This window comes from Branchiostoma lanceolatum, chromosome 15 (genome assembly GCF_035083965.1).
Source record: "Branchiostoma lanceolatum isolate klBraLanc5 chromosome 15, klBraLanc5.hap2, whole genome shotgun sequence".
NCBI lineage: Eukaryota > Metazoa > Chordata > Leptocardii > Amphioxiformes > Branchiostomatidae > Branchiostoma > Branchiostoma lanceolatum.
The window spans coordinates 8,647,506-8,672,182 of record NC_089736.1 but is presented as its reverse complement, the minus strand read 5'-3'; the positions used below and the strand labels follow the sequence as shown (position 1 = coordinate 8,672,182).

At 40.4% G+C, this 24,677-nt stretch overlaps 1 protein-coding gene and 2 long non-coding RNA genes across 13 annotated transcripts in view; 1 reads left to right on the top strand and 2 right to left on the bottom strand.

The window, feature by feature from the left end:
- Positions 1-22,286, top strand: part of LOC136420573 (potassium voltage-gated channel subfamily H member 8-like) — a 108,811-nt gene extending 86,525 nt beyond the window's left edge. For 2 of the 9 annotated variants that reach the window (XM_066407569.1, XM_066407571.1), the window contains 18 exons: positions 736-869; positions 2,154-2,406; positions 2,830-2,987; positions 5,074-5,109; positions 6,972-7,170; positions 7,632-7,802; positions 8,157-8,261; positions 8,807-9,006; positions 9,303-9,409; positions 9,789-9,931; positions 10,680-10,900; positions 11,875-11,898; positions 13,664-13,854; positions 14,941-15,057; positions 15,682-15,899; positions 18,359-18,409; positions 18,639-18,736; positions 19,505-22,286. In XM_066407569.1, coding sequence (XP_066263666.1) covers positions 736-869; positions 2,154-2,406; positions 2,830-2,987; positions 5,074-5,109; positions 6,972-7,170; positions 7,632-7,802; positions 8,157-8,261; positions 8,807-9,006; positions 9,303-9,409; positions 9,789-9,931; positions 10,680-10,900; positions 11,875-11,898; positions 13,664-13,854; positions 14,941-15,057; positions 15,682-15,899; positions 18,359-18,409; positions 18,639-18,736; positions 19,505-19,960 — 2,882 coding nt within the window. In that variant the 3' untranslated portion in view covers positions 19,961-22,286. The remainder of the gene's footprint in view (positions 1-735; positions 870-2,153; positions 2,407-2,829; positions 2,988-5,073; positions 5,110-6,971; positions 7,171-7,631; positions 7,803-8,156; positions 8,262-8,806; positions 9,007-9,302; positions 9,410-9,788; positions 9,932-10,679; positions 10,901-11,874; positions 11,899-13,663; positions 13,855-14,940; positions 15,058-15,681; positions 15,900-18,358; positions 18,410-18,638; positions 18,737-19,504) is intronic. The other 7 variants (XM_066407572.1, XM_066407575.1, XM_066407573.1 and 4 more) reach the window with 6 other exon arrangements.
- The window catches only part of LOC136420653 (uncharacterized), a 541,092-nt gene that overhangs the window by 159,772 nt on the left and 356,643 nt on the right, over positions 1-24,677 (bottom strand). The window lies entirely within an intron of this gene.
- On the bottom strand, positions 721-21,876 carry LOC136420659 (uncharacterized). The gene is made up of 4 exons (XR_010753278.1): positions 21,800-21,876; positions 20,098-20,186; positions 10,082-10,141; positions 721-831 (listed from the first exon to the last, which is right to left on the bottom strand). It is a non-coding gene; the product is annotated as an uncharacterized lncRNA (long non-coding RNA).

Below are 24,677 nucleotides of genomic sequence, written 5' to 3'. Positions count from 1 at the left end.
CTCACAGAGTTTCTAGTTTCATCTTGTGTGCCATGTCCCATTTTTCAGGATACATACATTCGCTTTTATATAGGTTTTGTACTGATTATTACCATTTCAGCACTCAGGAGATGACCATAATTACTTTCCATCACATAATTGAAGTTTACAGAAACGTTTCTTTTTGTATTAACGTGTTTCTTGGTTTTAAGCACAATACAGATTTTATACGGTTATTTGGCATGACATGTTCTCCTAAACGCTTTCACATATGTGTGTTATTGGGTAGCTGATTTTGTTCTGGTATATTTCAGCAGAATAACAGAATATATGTCTGCATTTTGGCATACTTTATGCGTATCGAATCGTTCAAAACATTGAGGAGGATAACGACGTGTTATGATACTGTTTATTTCTCTTTCCAACAAAAAAAACACTGTAACATGGTCATACTAGTGTTGTTTTGTTACAGTACAGTATATTGGAATTTTGACAATTATAAGCTGTCTTAACCATGTTGTCACGTGAATGTAGCTGGATTTGTGAATGCATGTAATGTAACTACTGACATAATTGGTCAAAGTTTCCAGCTTCCATTGCAGTGACGCATGCGCCCCTTGTAATCACATGACCACGACGCGCCGTACTTCGTCACCTGTCGTAAAATCAAAGTAAAATGGCGATCGATACCTTAGCTGTATCATCCCTAAGAACGTATCGTTTCAGGAACTGACTTCTCACCTTGTTTGGCTGTAGACGTTAACGCTTCATATGGAAGAAGAACAGGTCAACAGTTTCAGAGGCGGAGGAGTCGAGCCGTGTTGTATCAGCTGTCCGGGCATCTACAGAAACCTACGCAAGGAAGAAGTCGATTGAAAAAACTTAACAGCGTAAGTACATGTACATCCGTGAATAGTTTCATCAGGTTGGTAGGACGCTGAATAAAAAGACTCGGTGGAATAGAACCTGATTGTGACCAAAGAGTCTTTTTATTCCTTAAGTAGTCTCATTTGTAAAGGTTTTGTAGGGAGTTAATCTATAGAAAATTTTAGATTTGTCAACCCCTTTCTTTTTTCGATACAGCTTCATTCACAAATTTGTTCCTCAATCTACCATGCATGAAAAATGATTTATGAATGTCTGGTTGGCTAGATCTGATATTGTACTTTCATTTCTATTCTTGCTCGTTATTTCTTTTATCTGTTTATTATGTTTATGTTAGATTCTCTTTCCATACAATTTGCAGAGAGCGGCTGAACATATTCCTCACCGAGCACCCTATACGAATGTCAGTCTGTTTTAGGTTCTGAGTTGATTTTGATTTGAAATAACCCCCAAATAAACTAACACGATTTTTTTTAAAATCATCACTAAACTCTAATACGCATGCAGAAACAAATATGTGTTTTGTTATATTTAGGATTGGTCATGTTTACAAATAACAGACAATGCAAGGAATGATGGTCAATGACAGTGAAGGTAGTCAGTGACAATAGGCGACACAACAGTTGAGACGAACTGAGTGACTCCTTTGTATGTTGCCCTGGAGAAGATCTAAGTAAACGCTGATGGATGTGCGTTTCTGGCACGCAGCTTTGAAATCTTCCTGCATGGTTCACTCGTTTTCTGTCACCCGTAATTAAAGGACACAATCGACAAAGGCATTGTACAACAGAACATAAACATGGCCAGCCGCAAATATTTGCCATTCATGAGCAGTTTGGGTTAGAAAAAATTGATTTAAAGTACTTGGTATTAATGAAATGTGGATTTATTTTGTGTAACACGATGGCAAAGCTTTTCATATTTTTTCCAGAGCTTTATACGACCAGTCAAGAATGCATGCAATGTTTGCATGCACCATTGTAACTAATGTTGTCACATCTTTTCTTGTTACTGCCAGGCATTGACGTAAAGATACAATTTGTCTTTATTCATTCTTTCCGCTCCATTTGGAACGCATAAAACACACGCGATAGATGATATAGATACAATGAAAATGCTCTTGCGAAAGAGTAATGTTAGATTCTATCTAACCTTGCGGCTTGGTTTTCGTTCAAATCTTTGCCCTTGCCATGTGACGACTGCATGACTCGAGTGGTGTTTTATCTATATTCATAAGAGCCACAGAAACGTAATGCTGAGATAGACAATATTTCTGTGTGTATTTCCAGGGGTTTATATCAGACAAGATGGCCGTCCCGGAGTACAAAACAGAGAGCATCAAGAAACCCCACTTCGTTCTCTTACACTTCAGCATGTTCAAGTCGGGCTGGGACTTTATCATATTGTTGGCGACATTTTACGTCGCCGTGGTTGTACCGTATAACGTGGCGTTTGCCCTGCCCTGTGAGAAGGGCCGAGGTCCCAATTTCACCAAACCTTCCTTCGTCAGCGACGTCATCGTAGAAATGCTCTTCATCGTAGGTAAGAGACATTTTTAAAACCAATCTATATGTGGTTGGCTTTCTGTAAAAGATGTCAGTAGCACATTTGTCTTGTGTTTATGCATTAAATTGTAACGTTACGTGTTAATACAAGGAATATAGTAGTTGTAACAGTTTTGATACTAATTCTAACAGTTATTTGATAACGTGATGCAAAGATACAGATGATGTTGTGGAGATCTCGAGAAGAGTTGAAAATCCGTGCACTCCGAATATATATACATCGGCAGCAAAAGTTTGTCATTAGACCGTCGCGGCTTCTTTTGTCAATATCAGCATGTAGTCATTTTAATGTGTTTTTGAGCAGGAGGTTTGTAGTTTTACTGCCTTTTTTGTTGGAATTAAGTAAGTACATGAAGTTGCCGTGGTATACATATACATTTAATCACTTTTTGTATTTCAGATATAATACTTAATTTTCGCACTACCTACGTGACCTCGTCCGGTCAGGTTGTGTACGATGCGAGGTCAATAGCCCTGAACTATGCCAAGACCTGGTTCTTCGTGGACCTAATGGCAGCTGTACCGTTCGATCTTCTCTATGCAGTCAACGTGGAAATCGTAAGTAGGATCTCATGTTCTTCCGTCTGAAATCTTAGGACCCTTCACAGTAAACGATGTTGTGATGAGCGTGCAAAAACTTCGAATTCAAGATGGCCGCCGTCAGGATGGCCGCCATTCAAGATGGCCGCCATTCAATGTGGCCGCCACTACGATAGATTTCCTCTCTTTTAGAGTTTCGTACACTTTTCGAAAAATGGTTATGTACATATGATATGACATAAACTTTTTTCAATACTCATATCTCGCTTTTTAGATCGTTTACTGCATATGGTAGCCTGATCCCCATTCTGTTAATTTATGCTGGGCAAATACGGAAGTGAGCGTAAACTAAGCAGATTGGTACACAGGCTATCATAAATGGGTCTTTGTGTTATTTTGAATGTTTCGCAAATATCGTGCGCATGATAGCTGATAACTCATGCTAAGGTTTTTATTGACTATCGAATGTCCGAACCTTGAGATGGATTAGCAAGCTCCAAAGACAGCCTGAAGACTAGAGGTTGGACCTGCTTTACTGATTAGTGCAGCTTACCGACATTCTATACTGTAAGGCCATGTTGATTCGATAATATGGATGACATCCGCGCGCCCTATAAATTTCTGTGATTCGTACAAAGCATCTGCAAAATGAGCAAATTGTAACGAAAGCGAATCCTAAAGTCAATTATGTAAAAGAAAAAAGATCAAGAATCAATTGTCCAGCATGCCATACTCCGTGTGCTCAGTTATTCTCATTTTTTCAGCCTTCCTGACCAATTAGATGTCATGATCGAATCAATATGGCCTAACTGCAAATTAATGAAAAACAACTAGGAACTGAAAATGCTTATAAAAAGGCCAGGCTTGTATCAGCCTGTTTGAAGATACTTGCAACGAAATGTACTCCATTTGTCTTGACATGTTCTTTAGTACACACTCTGTGTTTCCAATGCTTACGATGCAGCCTGCAAAGACTGTGGCCTTTTGATACTTGCTTTGCCATCTCTTGAAAAGTCATCTAATGCATTTATCCGCTCCAAGCTCCTTTAAACTCTTTGAATGGCCTGCACATTTACGCCTGCGCAATTATCTAACTTTAAAACAAGCATGTCCGTTTGCACAGCACGAAAGGCGGGGACAGTGAAGCGCAAATCTCCATGCAAGCACAACTCTCTGGCACCCTAACAGCATGACGTCACTCTACATGACTCTCTGCATTCTGTCTCATTTTTATTTTGTTTCAGCGCTGCTGAGTCCGGTCAAAGACAAAATATACCAAAAACATACCTTTATGTAGAATGCACAAAAGTTTGTGCACCTTTCATATAGATGGTACAAAAGGTTCACAGAATAAGCACCTGCATACCTACGAATTGCACCATTCACACACCTTTGCTTGTCACTACGAGTCTTGCAATGTGTCAGCCTTACAAAACTGTCCTCTAGTTCTACCTATAGGACAACCAACAGTATTTTTGAAAAAAATGGCAGCAACATTTTCAATTGATTTTAGGGCTTGCAAATGTAGATACAATGTTTTCATTTTCAATAGAAGGATATTTTACGAGATGATGTTCAGGGATTAGATGACAAATTATGTCCTTTTACTTGTCTCAGCAGCTCTGTACACAAATGACAGTAATAAGAACAATAGCAAATGCGCATAATAAAGCACAAAAAAGACTGCTACAGTAACTCATATCAAGTGCGAGCCAACTAAAACAAACGTGTCATCTTTTCCCCACATCTACTGTCAGAATATTCTAGGCGAGGTACGTATTTTTGAACACTTTGTCCACCCCCATTTCCCCCCAACTTCCAAGACCCTCGACTGACACTGAGGCGAGTGGTAGCGAAGACTGCTTGGCAGATTCTATCATTCTTAAGGAACTGTGCTGAAAAGGAGTCTTGGGCTACTACTTTGCTGTGCGAAAGATAACCACTGCATCCTCATAGCTTAAAGAAATACCCCGGATCTCTGCAGGAGACAGCATCTAATTAGTTGCAGCCTGCCCCCCTCCCCCAACTCTGCCTTTTTTGTAATGTACAACAGAGATTGACTATTCTTACAGCATGACTTTCTACTTTTTAACGACTTTTCTAGTCACCAAGACCCACAAGGCCGAATGAGGTCGACCAGGTACAGTATTTTTTTCAAACTGTGCGTCCCCACGCATTGGCTACGTTGCATCTGTGACGCAGAAATCAAACACCTTGCAAAGCCAAAAACAATGCAGTTGTGAAGAATGATCCTTAAGTGCAATTGCCAACAGAAGAATTTGCAATTGATTAATTGTAGAAAACAATTTGTGGTGTCCTCTGCCTCTTAGCAAAGGGGCTGAAACAGCCTTCTCTGACTAGAGACAGAGGACGCCATAGATTACCTAAGAAATTTGAAAACCACATTTTAAACGTCATCAAGAGGTACACAAGGTTTTGATTCCTGTTGCGACTCTACTGCGGCAACTATGCACGAAGTTGTAGGTCAAATATCCTCATCTCATTATTCCAGTAGGACATCTAAGACCTTACATAGCTTTTCTATCTTGCTTTCCCCCCTCTTAAGCCACCCCACACCCGCATGACCCTAACACATAAGAATGCCGAATTGGGAAGGTCCATGAAGTATGGTAAGGTTAATTCGCAAACTATCACTGAACAAAAATTGATGTTTAAACATGTAAAGGACGCTTAAAGGTGCAAAATTGTCACAATTTACGTGTATATATTCGTGTCATTTACGACGCCTTGAATGTTGGATTGAGCACATTTTAAAGTCTGGAAATAATTGTTTCGGTTGAAATGTTTTCATCTCTTCCCACATGGATAAAACAGACATTATACTTCTTTGAAGCCAACACATGGTCCTTCCCTGTCACATTCCCCTTATTTTGTAAAGTTTTGACCTGGCACCTATTACTGAGAATAATATCTTTATAACATGTGCATGCCCCACATTGTTCCAGATTCATAAAGATACTCCAACGTTCACTTTCACCATCAGTGAGAAAACAAGTGAGGAAAATATCAGTGCCAAGTTAAGCATGGACTTGAAGAACATGCTTAGCAACTTGGCAATGATCTTTAGAAAAATAAGAATCCGAACAAACTAATTTTTTTGGTTACGTTCTTAGCTTTAAAAACGCCTCGCTGAAGTTAAACAGGGCTCCTTACAATTGAAAATTTATAACCGTAGATAAACCAAGTTTATCAAAAGTATGCAAAGCGTAAAACGTGGTTCATGATCATGAATTACCTGAAAAAAACAGCAACACACAAATAGTTAGTCACTAGCCGTATGTTTTAGGTCAACAAGATTAGCATGGGATTGATTATATTGGTCGACATGTTGTGTCAATGAAAAGATATGAAGACGACAGTTTCCTGACAGATCATATATTCTACTAGTGCTTCACAATTCATTTTGCATCGCTTATTCCAAGCAAATACAGTTTGTTGGATTTCTCTGCACATTTGAAGCCAATCCGTAACCTTATAGCATTTCCTTACCTCCTCACATTTCCACGTGACATGCGCCGCCTCCAAATAGAACGTTAGCGCGCACCTAATGCAGTTAGAATTTAGCACACTGAAGTAGCCGGTTGGCACCCAATTCTCTATCGGTTACAGAGTTAGGCAGCAGGGAGAAGGGAAAAATAACACAAAGCATGTAATACCAAAAAAATTAGCCTTATTTTTTTTGTCTTGTAACATGTCTAAAGACAAAATATTTCCACCCATGAGGCGTTGACAAAAACCCTTCATGATCGAAGTAGTTTGTGGTTGGTACTATTAAATAATAAGAGGAACTCCATTAACAGTTTTATAAATTTGTACAATCAAAACTTGCTATAGACCCTCATCCTAGGGCCTGAACTCATATTCCTGAAAATCGATCTAACAAGAGAAATCAAAGTCATCTTCCGTTAGGGGACGAAAGATAAACAATAACTTCTAATTTCGACACGTTGCATATGATGCTTTTATTTCATCGTTTTTCAGACTTCCTTCGTGCATCTTATGAAAACGGTCCGGCTGCTCAGGCTAGCCAGACTAATGCAGAAGTTGGACAGGTGGTCGCAGTACAGTGCGCTGGTGCTAACCCTTCTGATGTCATTCTTTGGGCTCCTCGCCCATTGGCTGGCGTGTATTTGGTACGTCATAGGCCGCGAGGAACTGAAAACCCATCGGTGGGAATTGGGTGAGTATTTTTCGGCTTAGGTTATAAGCCCTCTCGCGGTTCCGAGTGCGCATGTGTGAGTTATGCATCGAGGTCCAGATCAAAGTTGAGGATTCTGTCGCTTGTAACACACTACTTGAAACAATGATGAAAGTCAATGAAAACTAGCCCTCTAGATCTGGAAGACAGTAGAACGTTCCAAATACAAGTACATGTACTAGACTTGGATGTTATCAGCGAATGGATCTTGACCTTTGGCATAGATCACAATGCATCACTCGCACATGCGCACTTGAAACTGTGATATGGCACATTCGAAAGGAACAGGCTGGTGTATCATGACCATCCTAACGCCTGTATCTGATATCAAGGTAAAGCACATGCAGTTGACATCATTTGACTTAAACAGTTACCGAATTCACTAGATACATCGGAAGATTCAGAGAGATGTAGGGATCAGTAATGTAATTATTTCTTTACAGGGTGGTTGTTTGAATTGTCGAGAAGAATAGATCAGCCTTACGCTCTCGGTGCAGGATGCGGCACGTTAGCCAACAGTTCTATTTTTAACTCGACAAGTAACCTAACAGAGGGGACAGACTTACTTAGACCCTCGGAAGGGGGACCCGACATCACAAGTGCCTATCTTACAGGTAAGCAGCAACTTACAGATGCATTCCTTATATAAACATGGAATTGATCTCATTTGGTAAATAACTTATCACGACTGTGTTTATCGTAAGGAATTGACTACATTTGACCCATTGTTTACGTTACATAAGCACGTGTCCCAGCTACTGGGCAAGAGTTCTACTCGAAAGTCAAACTATTTCAACTTGAACGCTGTCAAATGACTGAATCATAATGAAACCTAGGGGCTTTCATCTCTTGTCTGAACAATTGTTAATAATTCACAGTAATATACTACCAGAAACAAACCGATACGAATTCCCTGACATCTGAGTTCCTCGACATGATAACTTTGTCCACACTTTTCTCTGTTTTAGCGCTCTACTTTACATTAAGCAGTCTCACCAGCGTTGGCTTCGGCAATGTTTCCGCCAACACCAATGCTGAGAAGATATTTTCAGTATGTACAATGATGATTGGAGGTAAACAAGTTAACTTCCACTTGCTATTTACTTTGTAACATGTACATTAAGAAGGTTAGACAGCTTTATTATACTTTTCCTCAGTTCTGTCTCCAAGTGTAGGAATAACGTTGAGACGTATGGAGGACTAACGATAGTTTAGGTTTCATGTATAACGCAGTATATCGATATATGCCTTTGGTATGGTCACATATTCAAATAGATATACATGGCTATGTACAGCAGCTTTCTATGGTACTGCAGTAGAACTTCTGGTTATGTTATATCGACATATGTTCTGGTCATACTTTTTTTAGATAAATGATTATTGGGACTTAAAGTAGATGATGGAGCTTTGGGCTCCCTAGTCGCCTTTTTGAGAACTGCAGGGGCTTTTTTGTTCGAGGCTTTGAAAGAGGAAACCTCAATAAGGAATGAATGTTTTCTTTTAATGATTTCTGGACTGAAGGGAATATTGATGAAGACCAATGTAATGGTATATTAATAATGCAAATATGGTGTTAATTTGCATAAATAATTGAACAAATATATATTTTCTCTTGCAGCCTTGATGCATGCGGCGGTGTTCGGTAACGTAACGGCAATCATTCAGAGGCTTTACTCCAGGCGGTCCGAGTACCACACCAAGACGAAAGACCTGAAAGAGTTCACCAAGCTTCACAACATCCCCAAGGCTCTCAAGACAAGGATGCTGGAGTACTTCCAGGCACACTGGTCGGAAAACCACGGGATAGACAAAGTTGACGTATGTACAGTTGTCCATCATTCCTGCATCTGATCGCTTTTAAGATTTCAGACGGAAACGCGAAATAAAATGCGTTTAAGGAAATTGTTCTTAAGAAAATGGGAACTAATGATATCTTTTTAAAAAGCTATCAATGTTGAAAAATAACTGATGAATACCCTCTTAATACCACCTAGGTGTGCTGATTTGGATTGGTACGTTAGCATAGTCTAGGGCGCACAAGTCACCTGCATTTCAATTCACTGTAGCATACTATGCATATACTGAGTTATTGATAACATTTTTTCCCGCTTTAGATGATGAAAGACTTTCCTGACGAGTTACGAGCAGACATTGCGATGCACATGCACAAGGAGATCCTGTCTCTGCCGCTCTTCGAAAACGCAAGTCAGGGTTGTTTAAGGTACGGAGCTACGTTTTGGGTATTATAGGTTCTTTGTGCACAACCAATAACAATTATCTGCGAACTTTTCCAATAGTGACCATCTTTTGTTGGGGAATGACGTCTGGTTCTACTTCCCACCGCTAGATGGAGCAGCAGAAAGAAGAATGCAGTTCCAAATGTCGAACCGTAATGAGGGGGGGATACAAACTTATTCATGTTTGGGACCGCATTCTTCCAAATGCAGCGCCACCTAGCAGTGGGAAATAGAACCAGTCATTATTGCCCCGAAGCCCTGGTCCGGGGCTACTTGTAGACAACAGGAGAAGAGGAATTAGAATTGTACCTTGATAATATCATATTATGATTCATCACTTACGATGACATATTGTCCCCCAAGGTCCTTGAGTCTACACATCAAGACTACATTCTGTGCACCAGCGGAGTACTTAGTAAGGCATGGAGACGCTATGACAACGATGTACTTTGTCTGCAATGGATCGTTAGAGATACTGAGGAATGGCATGGTACTTGCTATTTTAGGTGGGTACTTTCTTGAAATTTTTACAGTACCATTACAAGTTATGTCAGGGTCCACCATATGACTTTTAACTAAGCATATGTTTGCTTCTGTACGTGTTCTAATAAGTACATACAGCTACGTGTACACAGGGATCGGAACATGTGACATACCTGATTTCACGGAGTAACATCTATTGACAGCAAGCGTCAACGCCAACTCTTGGAGCAGTCCTAATCAATAAAGAAATAACGTTTTTGCACTCATGATTGTATTGATAACAAGTCAATCAATCAATCAATAAAACTGACCAGTCTTGTACCACATCTAAATGGCTACTTTCATACAAACTCAACACAACAGCAAAAGTTATCAGCTATTATGATTAAATGCAAAATGTTGACAATATGTGGGATTTTATTGTGAGCAACAATAGCTTAACTACAGCTGAAGAAATTCTATGGCATCCACTGTCTTTATTAAGAGATAGTTTCAATGACCAGACATATATGGCTTCCCGTCTTTTCTTTGTGTTGGAAATAAGGCGGTTCACGATTTTAAGTACGCATGTGCAGCAAAATGCATTGTGGGTAATATGTCAAAGGTCATGGTCGAGACAAGAACTGTATACAGGGTAATAGGGGCCTTCACCTTTGACATACTACCAACAATACTTTTTGCGGCGCATGCGCACTTAGAATCACGAACCTCCTTATTACAGTTAAACTCTATTACCAAACAACAGCTACAAATTTGTTGCTCCCAACACAGGGAAAGGAGACCTGTTTGGAGCGGATCTGGACGCGGTTGACAACGTGTCCAAGTCGAATGGGGACGTCAAGGCCCTGACCTACTGTGACCTCCAGTTCATCCAGTTGCCGAAGCTGAAGGACGTATTCAAGCTGTACCCGGAATTTTTCCAGAAGTTGACAAGGGACGTCAGACATGACTTGACCTTTAACCTCAGGGACGGATGTGACGTAGGAGAGGAGGTAATGTATTCACATTTGCTGCCTTAAATTCGTTTGTCTATATCATGCAGCACTGAGTGTGTTTTATATTGTTGTCTGTGTCTCTGTGGGCAGACACCACCAGCCCCTGGCTGCCTCGTAGAATGTACCGTTAGTAGCTTGGTGTTACATTTTCAATTCCATTGCCAAGTACAAATACAATTAGGTTGATTGCTTGATTGATTGATTTGGTAAGATCATTGAACATCATGATAATGATATTCAACACGCTCAGGAAAGGATCAGATAAGACACAATATGATTTGTGATTTTTCACAATTGAAAAAAATGGAACACCCAAAATTCTAATAATTCAATGTCACCTTAAGCAGAAGATCAACAAATATCATACAAAAGTAATTACAAGTTGCACATATGCGAATGGAGCTTGGGTTACAGAAATTAATGTTTCATAGTTTGAATTTGGGTATAATTAACTCAATCACGAATCCATCTCCTGACGGTCCTTCTATTACTCCATTTAAGTAAAATTGACTGTAGACAGAGACCAGCAGAAGATTAAGATGACCAGCGACAATCCACATTTGGGCCCCTGGGGACGGTTAACGGTCTCCTACAATGGAGCTCGCCAAATCACGCTCATATAGTTTGGGGCGAGATCTGACGAGACTTTCAGAGAACTGCGTTGCTGGGCGTGGCCTGTCTTGCCGACGCAAATTTAAGATGGCGGCTTACTACGTTTTTTGAAGCGTTGTACATGTGATGGAATGTGTTACAACACATTGCATTTTCAGAATGTAACGTAAAGCTTTATGTCTTATCAAAATAGGTAAAGTCTAATTAACTGTTAACGTGGCTGCCAATTAACTTAACATGTAATTCATCGACATAAGCATTTTCTCAACGTTCCATTCATATGACGTTGTCATACATTCTTTTAACATCATTAACGTTGTTTCGATTCTATCCATGCACTTTCACTCCCGAACATGTAGAGATCACGGAGTTATACAAGGAAGGTAAACAAAGACATCTTGCTGAAGTCAATAACACCTCCTCACTAGCTTCTCTTTGCATAATAGCATAACCAAGCCGGCAAATCAATCAGGCTTTCCGCAATGCCAGAAGGTGTGAAAGGACAGTTTTCAGACACATTTCACAGTCTTGCTACAGACATATTTCCAAACTGATGCCCCGACGGGCAGTTTAGTGGCTGTTGGGCTTTTAGGGGGTTTGGGCAGGCCCCGGATTGATTTTAAACTGCAGCCCGAATCCCGGCGATGGACCTGTCGGTGTTTTGACGATAAGGTTACGTCTTGGATTCGGCACAAACTACTTGGCGGGGCATCAGTTTGGACATGGGATTGTAGCATTCCGCTGTTTCAGAAAGCGTGTAAAACTTCCAATGTATGGAACTGTAAAACATAATGTGTAGAACTATATCATCATCTGAAATTCTTGCCGAAACGTACTTGCTGTTGTCCTTTCTTATCATTTTGGCTCATATAGATATCCCTAAAACTTTCCGGAAAGTTAGTGCACGGTAGAATAGCATGCCAACGTGCATACAATAACATAGAGATAAATAGAGCATTTTAAAGATGGCCATGTTAGTAGGCAAAGACGTCATCAAATTTTAGAAGGGCTCCGCCCTTTAGGGGCCCCCAAAACACAAAGTACCTTTTTGACTACTTGGTTTCTAAAATCAAAATTCGGCATACATATATGCGCTTATACGTCATTGATCTACTACCATGGCTGATAACTCTACTAAATAGCTAACATGGATAACAACCATGCCTTCTATTAGTCCATCTTAATAGCATGAGGAACTTAAGGTGCCGGACTTCTCTAACCTGCTCAATGCGTCTCACGTCGTGGAAGCCTCTTAGTGCTTAAGGTGTTGGTCGATCGACATACTCCCACTATACCGAAATATTCCATGTAATGATGCTTCAATGGTAAACAATTAGTGATGTACGAAAAAATTAAATTAGAAGTGATTTAGAAAAAAAAGAATACATGACTCCAGGCTGCCAGAGTTTCCTAGTTGATATCTCACATTTGATTGTACATTTCTGAATACATTACTCTGGCTGGTGGGACTGTATGTTGATACGACCATCACAAACTACTTTGTCAAAAAAAGCCATACGCCTGTCGGTCCATTATCTAATCTTCCTGTAAATTCTCTCTAAACTGCTGTCTTTGACTAAGTTGAGCTGATTTTATGAAAACTTCAAGTTCTAACTGACTAGCCCTCTGACTGAAGACATGCTGGTGAAATGGCGACAACGATGATCTGGAGAATCATCAACAAACCATGAACGTCTTTGCTTCTATTTTCCTATATTTCTAATAGGCGACAGTTGATAATAACTTTCTATTCTATATTGACAGGAGCACCTGTCTTTTCGTTGTCTAGCCTTGCGTTTCGATATCCTTTGGCGAAGATTGTTTCCCTCACGGTCCATATCAATGAAGCAGGCAGGTGCTGACTGCCATGTTGATGTCCCTATTTACATTGGATTGTTTTCTAAAGCGTACACAACATATTTCCGTTTTAGTTCCCAGATATTTATCTGCTACTATTTTCTTTGAGCTGTAGACATTCGATTGAGGTTGCTTGAAAGGGTCAGAACATCTCCGAAAACCGAAATGCAAATGAGGACACCAACATGGCGGTGGACTGTGACAAGGATGATACGTACGATCTCTCCATTATACAACAGATTACGGACGAAATATGTTAAAATTATTCTTTCGTTTGTATTTTTCTGTCAGCATGATCAGGACGCGGCCGATCACGTGCCGAAGTTGCCGTCGATTAGCGAAGATGACGAACTGGAGGATGACGATGATGCTACGTCATCGCCTCAGAGTCCGGAGGAGAAACCAGGCGTTCCAAAGCCGCCAAGGTTAAATCTTCCAAGGAACTCTCTACCAGAATCTTCGACGACGAACCTCAGCCCAAGGTTAGATTAATCATTTTAAAATAATAAGATAGAAAGATAGTCCTTTTAACATAGAGAATTACACTTTCATGCAAGACGGAAAAGCTTGTGGTGAGAAGCTTTCAAACCGTGAGCATCCGCCATCTTTCTTCTCTGAATGAGTAGTCATGTGACCTGCGAATCAAAGGTCAAACAGGATACGATAGGCCTTCGTACGTTCTGACATTGTTTTCTGTAGATTCTTTAAGGAAAAGAAAGGTTACACATTTTGACAGAATATGTTTGAGTAAATTTTTGTGGGACGACTCGAAAGTGCATGTAAAGGTGGGAACCATGCGGGTTCAAGGTCACGTCAGTTACTGATAAAACTTGATTTGATGGAACTCGGAAAGTACATTTTGAGACTTGACACATTTTTTTAAAGGTTACTAATGGACGATTTATTGGCCTTGTATGTCAGCCTTCACTCCACAATACTTCTCACCACAAGTACACGGGGAGGACTACGCATCATTATTAGTCTGTATTGCTAGAACTTAGAAGTACAAGCATAATGTACATGTGTCACATTTGGGTTTAAACTACGGCGATTCACTTCTTCGAAATCTTCACAATTCTTGGGGTCTATGTTGATAAGAGGATAAATAGAAGATAACACCCTAAAACGTTATCGTACGTGATTGGATGTACGTTTTGTTAGCGGCTGTGTTTTGGGTGCTCAAAAGTGTTGTATGTAGCCTGTAATTACGTCTAACTCAACGCTTTGTGTGTTGATAATGCCGCCTCTGTATATCTGAAATACACCCACGTGTATCTGAAATACCCCGGCTTGTAGTGTACATACATGTAGGTCCTGGCTTCCCTCCCCAGTGGTTGTACGTCTTACGCGACATGCATGGCTGCCGTATGAAATAAAACATCAGCCAGGTCTAGCGTCCTATTTTACGGCTTGCGACATGCCGCAAACCGACAACGAAAGGCGCAAAGCATCATTGGACCTGGCTGGTCTCCGTAGTGCAAACGACCCTTGACCCCTCTCCCCTGGCGTTCAATCCTCCATCTTGAAGCATTAACCTTGTCTACATGTAGATTTTGTCTTGAATGTAGATCGATAGACGGTAGTGAGGAAACATTCGATAGATGGTCAGGCAGCCGTGCTTTCGAGTTTCCCTCCCGGAGACGCAGTACGGGAATGACTGGCATAGAGGCTCGGAGAACCATTCGGTACGATGCGGCGGCCCTGATCGTGCTTCGTGCCACATTCCATCACCACCACCCCTCCTCCTTGTTCTTGAACACAGTAGACATACTGTATATCTACATTGAATTACAACCTTTCAAAAACACGTAGTTTGAAGCTCATTGTTGATCAACCATTCGTGATCAATTGTAACCCCCTACTTTGTCCATCTGTATAACTGTTTGATCATAGTTCTGTAGCTCCCTACTTCATCAGTTGTTGTTTTATCAATTTTCATTTGTGGTTGTTTACATACAGATTGTCAATTAACGTTTCGTAGCTTTCTTTGCTGCTAATGTTTTCACAATGATATCTTTTTTTCATTAGTATGAAAGTTCTTTTCTGTTCCATTCGTGACATGCAAGCTTAATTTCATTGTATTGCTGTTGGTCTGTGAATATCAAAACCCTCTACAATTACGTCAGGTACATATTTCCAGTTCATCAAAACAAGTCCTTTTTTTCTTTATTTTCTAAATATGACAAAAATTATACATGGACAGAATGGTGCTGCAACTTGTTTCAACAGCGCTACTTAACGCGCACTAACCTAATGCCGTAAATAAAGATCAAAGTGACTAAGTTTCCCTAACTAACGTCCACTTTCAGGTTTGTTGACGGCGGGGAGGACGAAAACAGCTTGTGGAAGAGCAGGAGTTTTGAGTTCCCGTCCAGAAAGCGCAGCCCGGTGTCGGGCCGGAGGCACCGGTACTCGTTCGGGTGCTGCGAGACGGCGTACGGGCGGCCTCCCTCCGCCCTCCAGCCGCCCTCCGTCGGCGCAGGCGCAGGTGACATGGACTACCTCACTGTACCATACGCCCCCGCAGGTTTAACCCTTTTTGTTGCATTTACTGATTCTTCTCTAACTTGATGATTTATGTTGTAATGAGTGGATGTCTAGCATTGTGACAATAACACAGTTGTTTACGGCGACATCTTTTCATGGCTACAAGATCTAATACTACAGTCACAATTCCAAACCGGTCCTCCACCCGATTGTTAAAGGGCTTTCATGCCTTGTCCTTGGACTTTTGGACGATTTTGGCTCTGTCCGTCCCCCTGTTGATTCTACTTCGCACTTAAAACTGAAGCAATTCGTTTCTCTGTATATAAAACCAAGAAATCTAGAGTTGGTACCTTTAGTTTGTTTGTTTGTGCATTATTCTAGTTTCCGTTTGCCATTCGACACAAAGAGCCTGTTTTGATACTGTTTAAACAGCCAAAACGAGTACAATTTTGGGCATACTAGTATTACTAAGATACATCATTCAAACAAAATGAATGTACAACCGGCCGACAAATCCAATAACTTTGCACGCCTTGAAAATTGAGCACCAGACCATTTTACTTTACAAGTATGTGTAAAAGAACTACGAGCAACAGGCAAAGTTATCCAAGCTGCTGCTTGATGTCCCAAGTATGAAAAGAGAGAACGAAACAATGCCATGCTAGGATCGTAATCATAACCGAAAAAGGGAAGCTGTGGTTGAAACAATAATGCATGTACTACACTGTGCTACAGAGTACGACAGTAAGTGAATATACATAACACAATGAAGATAGTTTTTCGATAAGCTAAAGACAATAAATGAATTATGCAAATAAACGTATAGTTGGGAAAAAACATCACGTAATACTTGCCTTTGCCTTCTCTGCAGATTCCTTAACTTAAAGTAAATGTACAATGGAGGTTACAAAGTAACATTCCATTGTAACATGTAACTTGAAATAGATTTAGCAAAAATCGCCAAATTTATCAAGGCCTAGGTACTAAGGACATGGTTTCAACCCATGCACAGCAGATTCATTGATTCAATGCTCTTGTGTCTAACAGGAACCTAAATGTTCACTTTGCATGCAGGTCTGGTAATTTCAATCAACACGTTGACAATGCTAGAAGTCCATTCATTTCATTTTAAGCTTGTTGTGAATCACAGTAACCATCTGTAAGTCGTATTCCATGGTGGCGTAACCAGGTGGCTTCGTAAGTATGGTGCAGACAACCGTGATGTGCAACATTATAATGGATGTTGATGTTCCTCACTCTTATGTCCTGTTTTGCAAACATTTTACTCTGTTACCACAAGGCATGATGATCTGCTTTTTCCCCTATTTTTGCCAGGTAAGTAGAGTTTTACCTGAGTCAACGCAATTCCTCCAGCTTTTCGAAACAATCATCATTTTTACTCCTGGCTTTCTCTGTTTTATGCCATTTCTTGTGAACTTTTGGTATATAGTGTACAGTAAAGTGTTCACGGTGACATCACTGACAAATAGACTAACTCCTGTTGCACAATTTCACCACAAACATGCATCTTTTCCATCTATTTGCTTGCATTGATAGACTAAAATGGAAAAAAAAACCCTCAAAGGCTCGCATAAGCCCATATATGACTTTCTGAGTAGAAAACGTTTTTCCTCATCCAGGGACATGACTGGCTAAGTAAAGTGAAAAGGCTTGTATGTTGTATTTAGCCAACCATTGGAAACACTTTTGGAAAAAGAAAACGCACAGACTGCAATGCCACTCTAAGCAATCTGTGATTGTTTCATTTTTTCCCTGACAACTTCTGCAAAACTACCGCAATTTAGAAAAATGTTTTCCCGATGAAAGATCCCCAACATTGTTGATACATTACCATCGCATCCTGTTACTAAAGTATGTACGTAGTTGGTCTTAGCTAACATCAACATGGTACAGTCAAACCTGGTGGCAACAACCACTCTAGGGATTGAGGAATGTGGTTGCAGAGTAGGAGTGGTTGCTCCAGACCAATAGGTCGGTTGGCCGGATGAAAAAGGGCATATTTACAAGTGTTGTTGAACTATCTTTACCCTCGTTATTGTTATGAAGGTTACAATGTGAAAATATTGTTTCTACTTCTGGTGTTAGAATGAACTTAACGGCTGTCGATGCCGGCACCTCAAGAAATCTTCAATTCTAGGTTGGTCGGCCAGGGTTGACTGTATCTATGAAGTTGCTGGTTCAATGATATCTCACAGTATGTGTTATTTTCAGGAAAACTGCAGTAAAACCTTAGATACCAGTAGACTTGTTTGCACGCGACATTATCTTAGGCCTGTGCACAGTTGTCTCTTGTCACGCGACAGTAAACACCGGTCACGTGACAAGAACTTCGAGGCGAGATCTAACATTTTGGTTGAGAAGGAGACATGCAGCGATAGCCTCGAAAACTACTGACCTTTGTTGTGTGTAAGATTATAAAGATTTTGTCCAACTGTTTTGGATGTAACTCATTGTTTTTGAAAATCCTTCTGCATGCAGGCGAGACCAGACGAAGTTCCGTTCCTTGGGAGATGACGTTAGATGACATTGGTAACGATGACGATCAGTAATATGTAGAGCGCAGAATAGTTGCCATTTGCAGATCTGTAGCCAAGTAGTTGCAACGCAGAGTAGTGTGCATCTTTCCTCCTGCAATCCCTTTCCGCTGCCTGTGCCTCATTGCCCTTCCTGCACTTACACTTTGTCTGGCTTTCCTCGCAACATTTTTTGAAACATTGCGTAAGATGAACATGGTGGGTATCTACATCGTTTCCTACAGGAGAATCGAGACACAGTTCGACGTCTAATCTAGACGCAGCTGAGTTGAGAGGCGAGGTGGAGTACACCAGGAGCACGGTGGACAGACTGGACAAACAGGTACGTCATCAAGCACGGGGTACAACCTGCCAGTACGTCACCAATACAATGGCAGCAAGCGGTGGTAGGCTGTTCACAGTTTTCTTCTTCCAGTGTCCTACAGGAAGGTTGGTGTGTTGTTTAATTTCTAAGCCTGTTAGGTGGTAGAGAATCTCAGGATTAAAATAAGTCAAGAATCATCGTGAAAAGTCGTCAAATGCGGTGATTGGTGACCGTTTACATTGAAACCATTGTTCCCCCTGTTGGCATCGTTGATGTCCCCGTTCAAGGTTCAAGGTTACATTGGTACCGCCAATGTGCAATGTCGCCATTGTACTAATTAAACGCTCACTATATCTCGACTTAATTTGAAGAGATGGTAAAACGTTTCATCTACGATCATGAGATATTCTGCCACCTGATAGACAAGGTCAGTATACACACCGACCTCCCTGAAAGACGCTAGAAGAAGTAATTGTGCACCTGCCACCATTTTGATGACGTAAGTTGTGCCCCGTAGGTATGCCAGGCTCAAGGCACCTATGCCACCAGTGTTCCTTTCAACAGTAAACTATGACAAATATTTATAAGACAATGTACGTTTGATACCCTTGCTAGATGTCTTAAAGATTATCTTCGGTATGTATCTGTGGTCAAGGTGAATAACACATGGCAAAACCAACATATCTTTTGGTGATAACAATTTTGGTGATTTCGTGCCTTTTATAAAAATGACCATGCAAGGACATTACAACAGGCTGAAACACACGTCTGACGTTTGATTTTCAGGTATCATCTCTGACCAGAGACGTAGCGACGATGAGTGCCGATCTCCGGCAGCTGATTCAGCTGATGCAAGCCCATGTAGCCGCCACGTCAGGGGCCGCCGCGTCCACGTCTAGTTCTCCAACACATCCCAAAGCTGTGGTTGAACGACATCACTCCATGAGCCCTTCACTCGCACAGAGTGGGCGGGGCTCCAGCCTGGACACCAACAGTAGCTCCAGCAGCCGCGTCACTGTCATCCCCATGTCGAATTCTAGAGAACCTTTGCTTGAGAAACAAGACTGCGTTTTCGAGAGTGAAGAAAGCTTGCCCAGTAGGGGGAGCAGGTCGAGCAGCGTATCAAGTGCATCTTCAGCAAGAAAACTTTCTCCGCCAAGATTATACAACGGACCGAATGACGGCACTCAAGAGACCGATGTAGAGTCTGGTGGATCATTTCCGAGCAGTACTGATTTGTAACAAAAACCTTTTAGACAACTAGTACTAACCTTGTAGATATAGCGTCGTTTAGATCAATTCTTGTGCATACATAACATCCTTCTCGGTGAACAGAGATGTGTAATTCCTTTTGTCAATGTTTCTTAGCAGCTACTTACCGGTCATTTTTTCTCATAGACGTCTTCACTTTGGTGGAGATGAGCAGTTTGAAGTTTTGTAGACGTGACGATTCCTGGAATCTGTTGACCTGGATGACATTAGCAAAGAGGATAGAATTTCTTAAGAATGCGGGATCACAATGCAACAACGCTATCTGCACTGACATATACATGTACGCTAATACATTTGACACTATCTTATAGATACCAGGGATAATCTTATAGCCATGCCTAAAACTATTTCCACTCTTGGTACTACTAGTATAAAAGAAGGAAATGATTTTAAGTGGTCGCCATTTTGAAAAGTAAGTCTCGCGAGAGGTGGTTATGATAACGCGAGATTTGACCCATGTCGATTATAAAGATGGCGACAGGAATGTCGAACACAAATTGACCGCACGAAGAAGTACCTCGTCCCTTTGAAACAGCTACCTCCCCCCGTAAAATATTATTTCGAGGACCGACAATCATCTATCTAAACTATGCAAATGTCCCTCTCTGCTGCGAGCAATAATGTCAAGCAAGCTAGTTGGTACTGACAATATTTCAAGAATCAATTAACGGCAAAAAATGATATGTGATCAAATTACTTCACTATCGTGACGTATTCGATGCTTTGTGTGTGGCAGTTTGCAGTGTATTGGGCGGTTAAAGTACCACATGGGATATATGAATACACAGTACTTGTACTTTGAAATTCTCTGCCATAAAAGACCAGCTGCAGGAACAATGAAAACGTTATGTAAACGTGATTTGCAAAACAACTCACAATACCAAATTGAGATGATTATGAAATGATTTGTTGTTTACGACAAAGCAGAGTTGCAATATTCTCTTTCGCTGGTGTCTGAGTGACTACAATCCACAGCGACACCTGGCGACAGAGGATGGCTTCTTAGTGAAACGGTTAACTAAATGCATCACCATCCCATTTAGGCCTTCTAAGATTAAAGTTGGATTCAAAGGTTCCCTTTTCATTACTACCATCGTTGACACCCAGTTACAAAAATACGTCTCTTAGCAATATGGTAAGTTAAGAACATTGCAGCAAGAAAATGCCATAAAAATCCCGGGTTATTAAATTTTGCATTACAAAATAGCTTGATTATTTACGTTTTTTTTTACATTGAGTAACTTTTGTAATAAAGGGAATCATATTTCTCTACTTCCTTGATTCTAACTTTGTCAAAAATGCAATATGTTTTCTTGTTTGTTCGTTTCTTTTGCGATGACGTACGTTCACTCGACATCATGTAAACTATACAATGTGCTTTATGAATAGTTCGGGAGTATTCAGACTTAAGTTTCTGATAAGTTTGTCACTACCCGATTGGACAACGATGCGTTCTTGTTGTCGACTAAATGGTCTGCCCGGTGTTATATACTTAGTTAATGTTACTGAAGTGTTCATCATTTTCTGCAAATGTTATATTGCATATGCCGATTGTCGAACATGCTCGAGGTGGGATTTTCTATTTTGGATACTGGGGAGGTGTTGCCAATCGTACGGTACAGGTATTTTTATTTTATTTTAGTAGTTTGACGACATGAGAGGCCATCTGAAATGTCCATTCTTAGTTTCTGTGATTACTGATCACTGCTGTATATATGTGCGACAGACGACGATACATTTTAATGTGTCACCAACAAGTCACGTACACTTCTTAATGAATTCAACTTTCAATGGGCAAGCGCCGCCTACCGAGTCTGTTTGCTGCAGCACCCTCGGCAATCTGCACCCTCTTGCGACTGATCTCTGCACTGCATGGATGGGGATCTGTGGGGATGTGAAAGAGGCTTTGATACAGAAAAAAAGTCACGCTTGTAAAGAGGTGGACTCTAAACAGGGCGATTCTGTGTTACAAAATTGTGAGGGATTCATGAGAAACATGAGAGCAGAAAAGTTACAAATGATTTCTGAGCCATGAAATAGACAAATTGTGATGATTGCACGAATGGTACAAACACGAATGACTAGTATGGCCTCATAAACCACATCCCCGCACTTCTCCCAACCTTAACTTTGGGTTAGCAAATTGATATGTACATAACGGCAAAAATGACTTTCGCTGCACATGTATGTACGTATGTATATAGTACTTCCCAAACTTCGTTAGATATGTACAGAGGACAGTACGACAAATGTACTACGAGTCTTTTCTTATAGAAAATAAAGTTGCTCAAATAGACTTTTGTATTTCATTTATGTCAATATATGACTATGATTTTAATAGATTATTACGTGTACCCTGGGTGTAAATTTCCGAGGGCCAGAAAAGACCGAGGGCTAAAATATGATTCCCATAGTTCTAACACAATCCCATTGGAAAACGCTTGACATGTACTAGTAAGTACCGAACGCAAAGCATAATGGGATTACAAAATGGCGGACTTGTCGGACGACTTTTTTTTCTGATCTGTCGTTGTCTCTTCTTTGATTATCATTCAACTTACAACATGTTGTTTGCTAAAGCGTATTGATTTCAGTTGGGAATTCTTTCACGTTATTCTGATAATAATCATATATTCAAAGAAATTTCCCCGCAAGTAATCTTGCCTCGGATATGTGAGGGGGTAAAAAAATATCAAACCGACAAAAGTCGTTCAGAGCAATCCAGATCTTATCTATTCATGACAGCCGGCGGGAGAACAATTCATAGGCAATAAAATCACTTGTTATTCATAACATAGTTGTCGTTAATCTGACTATCACAGTTAGGTAATTCGTCATCTTTATTCATAGCACTTCGTTACTCTTTGGGGAGAGTGGATTGTCAGGGTGTGTCTTTCTTTTGGACAAGGCAGACAACTTTACTTGTCGATTTACTTGCGACTAGTGTTAGATAATTCAAATGAAATTTAGATTTTAATGGCAGCTCATCTGTGTTGGTAGTAATCATAATACAATGCTAAACTTTCTTTGATCCGTGAATACCTTAGTGTTGGAAGAAATTTTAGCATTGCATTATGAAATCTAGATTTGAAATAGATAAATGCACATGCACAATACGTGTGCGACAACAGTATGATAATTGAAAGGCAGCACATTATGAGATGGATACTATGTATGCTTTGGTCGTATAAGAAACAGGTGTTTCAGTCATAAGCTCGATATGCAAAAATGTCATTTTTCAAATAGCAAACCCATGAAAAACATCACCTTCTTGGCAAACTTGACAAACATGCCAGGGCACTGGAAACTACACATACAGACTGTTCATACATTTGCTGTGTTTATGATGCGGGCTTCATTTCTTTACTATTGAATGCCCCCTTCCCATTCCCGCCCGTGTCGCAAACCTTTTCATGTTGCCCTTCAATGTCAATTGTAAAATCAATTCAGCATTACCTTAGGTTCATTCTAAGGTAAACCTGAACTCTAACAGTGCAGTTTATCTACCACGGACAGATGTTGAATCATTGTTATTAACTAAATGTATTTTGTATAGACAAAGATCAATCTTAAGTTGTTTCTGAAGCTGAAGAAAAGACGACAGGGCGACTTCTCGGAAAGAGTCTCAGAGATTTTTGCATCCGATGTTGTAGCCTGAGGGGTGAAATACCACACCGAAAAAATGAGAGTTATCCCCCTTTTGTTTAAGAAGACTTACAGGTACTTTCTTTGATCTTTGATAATTAGCTGGCCTAGGGATTCTTTACAAGACGAGGAGAGTTGTTGACAATCATTATGCGAAGCCCAAATAATCCAGGTGACCTACATGCCCGTCCGGTGTTAGATTGAAAAAAAGAGACTCAAATATCTAACTCGTTAAGCCATCTGCAATACTATTTTCAATCAAAACGCTTGATCATGAAACAATCAAAAGATGTGTCGTCTTATTTTTCAACTTTATTGAGATTATGAATTTAAGTACAGGGACAAAGAGGTGATGTACTTTAACGAACTTATTTTGACGCCACCACTTAACATAATCATAAATTCAAAGGCATAGATAAACATTAAGTGAAGACCAAATACAAGAACATACAGTAAAGTGCTAACAGACTTAAAGTAATCTACAAAAAGATAGGAAAGTTTACAAGCACAGGTTCCGCCCCCACCCCCACCCAGTGTGGAAGTCGTTAACATAACACTTAACAACAGTCAAAGTAGGTAAAACACGCTTTTATTAGTCAAGAAGTGTTTAGGGAGGAGCTATTGTGTTTAAGAAGCCATTCCCGGGGAATCCTTGTGTGTTGGGCTTTTTTCTAATATACCGGATTGTTTTGGGTTAGTCTGAACAGACGCATGTAACGCAATTTTTCAACGAAGACAGGCGTAACCGTCCACACCCTCCCCAAGCGTCCCCCACCCAAACAGACAACACCGAGCCTCCCTTGGGGAATATATGATTAACTGGCAAGACTATAGATGTAATTTTGTAGTCTGTAACAATTATCAATAATACATTTTTCAAGTCAACGAAATTCATGATTCTTTTTCCATAATGGTGAACACCTGTAGAAAGTCGAACGTTGTATACACGACGATCTGTCTTAATGCATAATGGATGCCTTGTGGGCCCATTCTTTGTTTATACCTCACCCCCCAGAATGTCCGAAATGTCGTCCAACAAGCC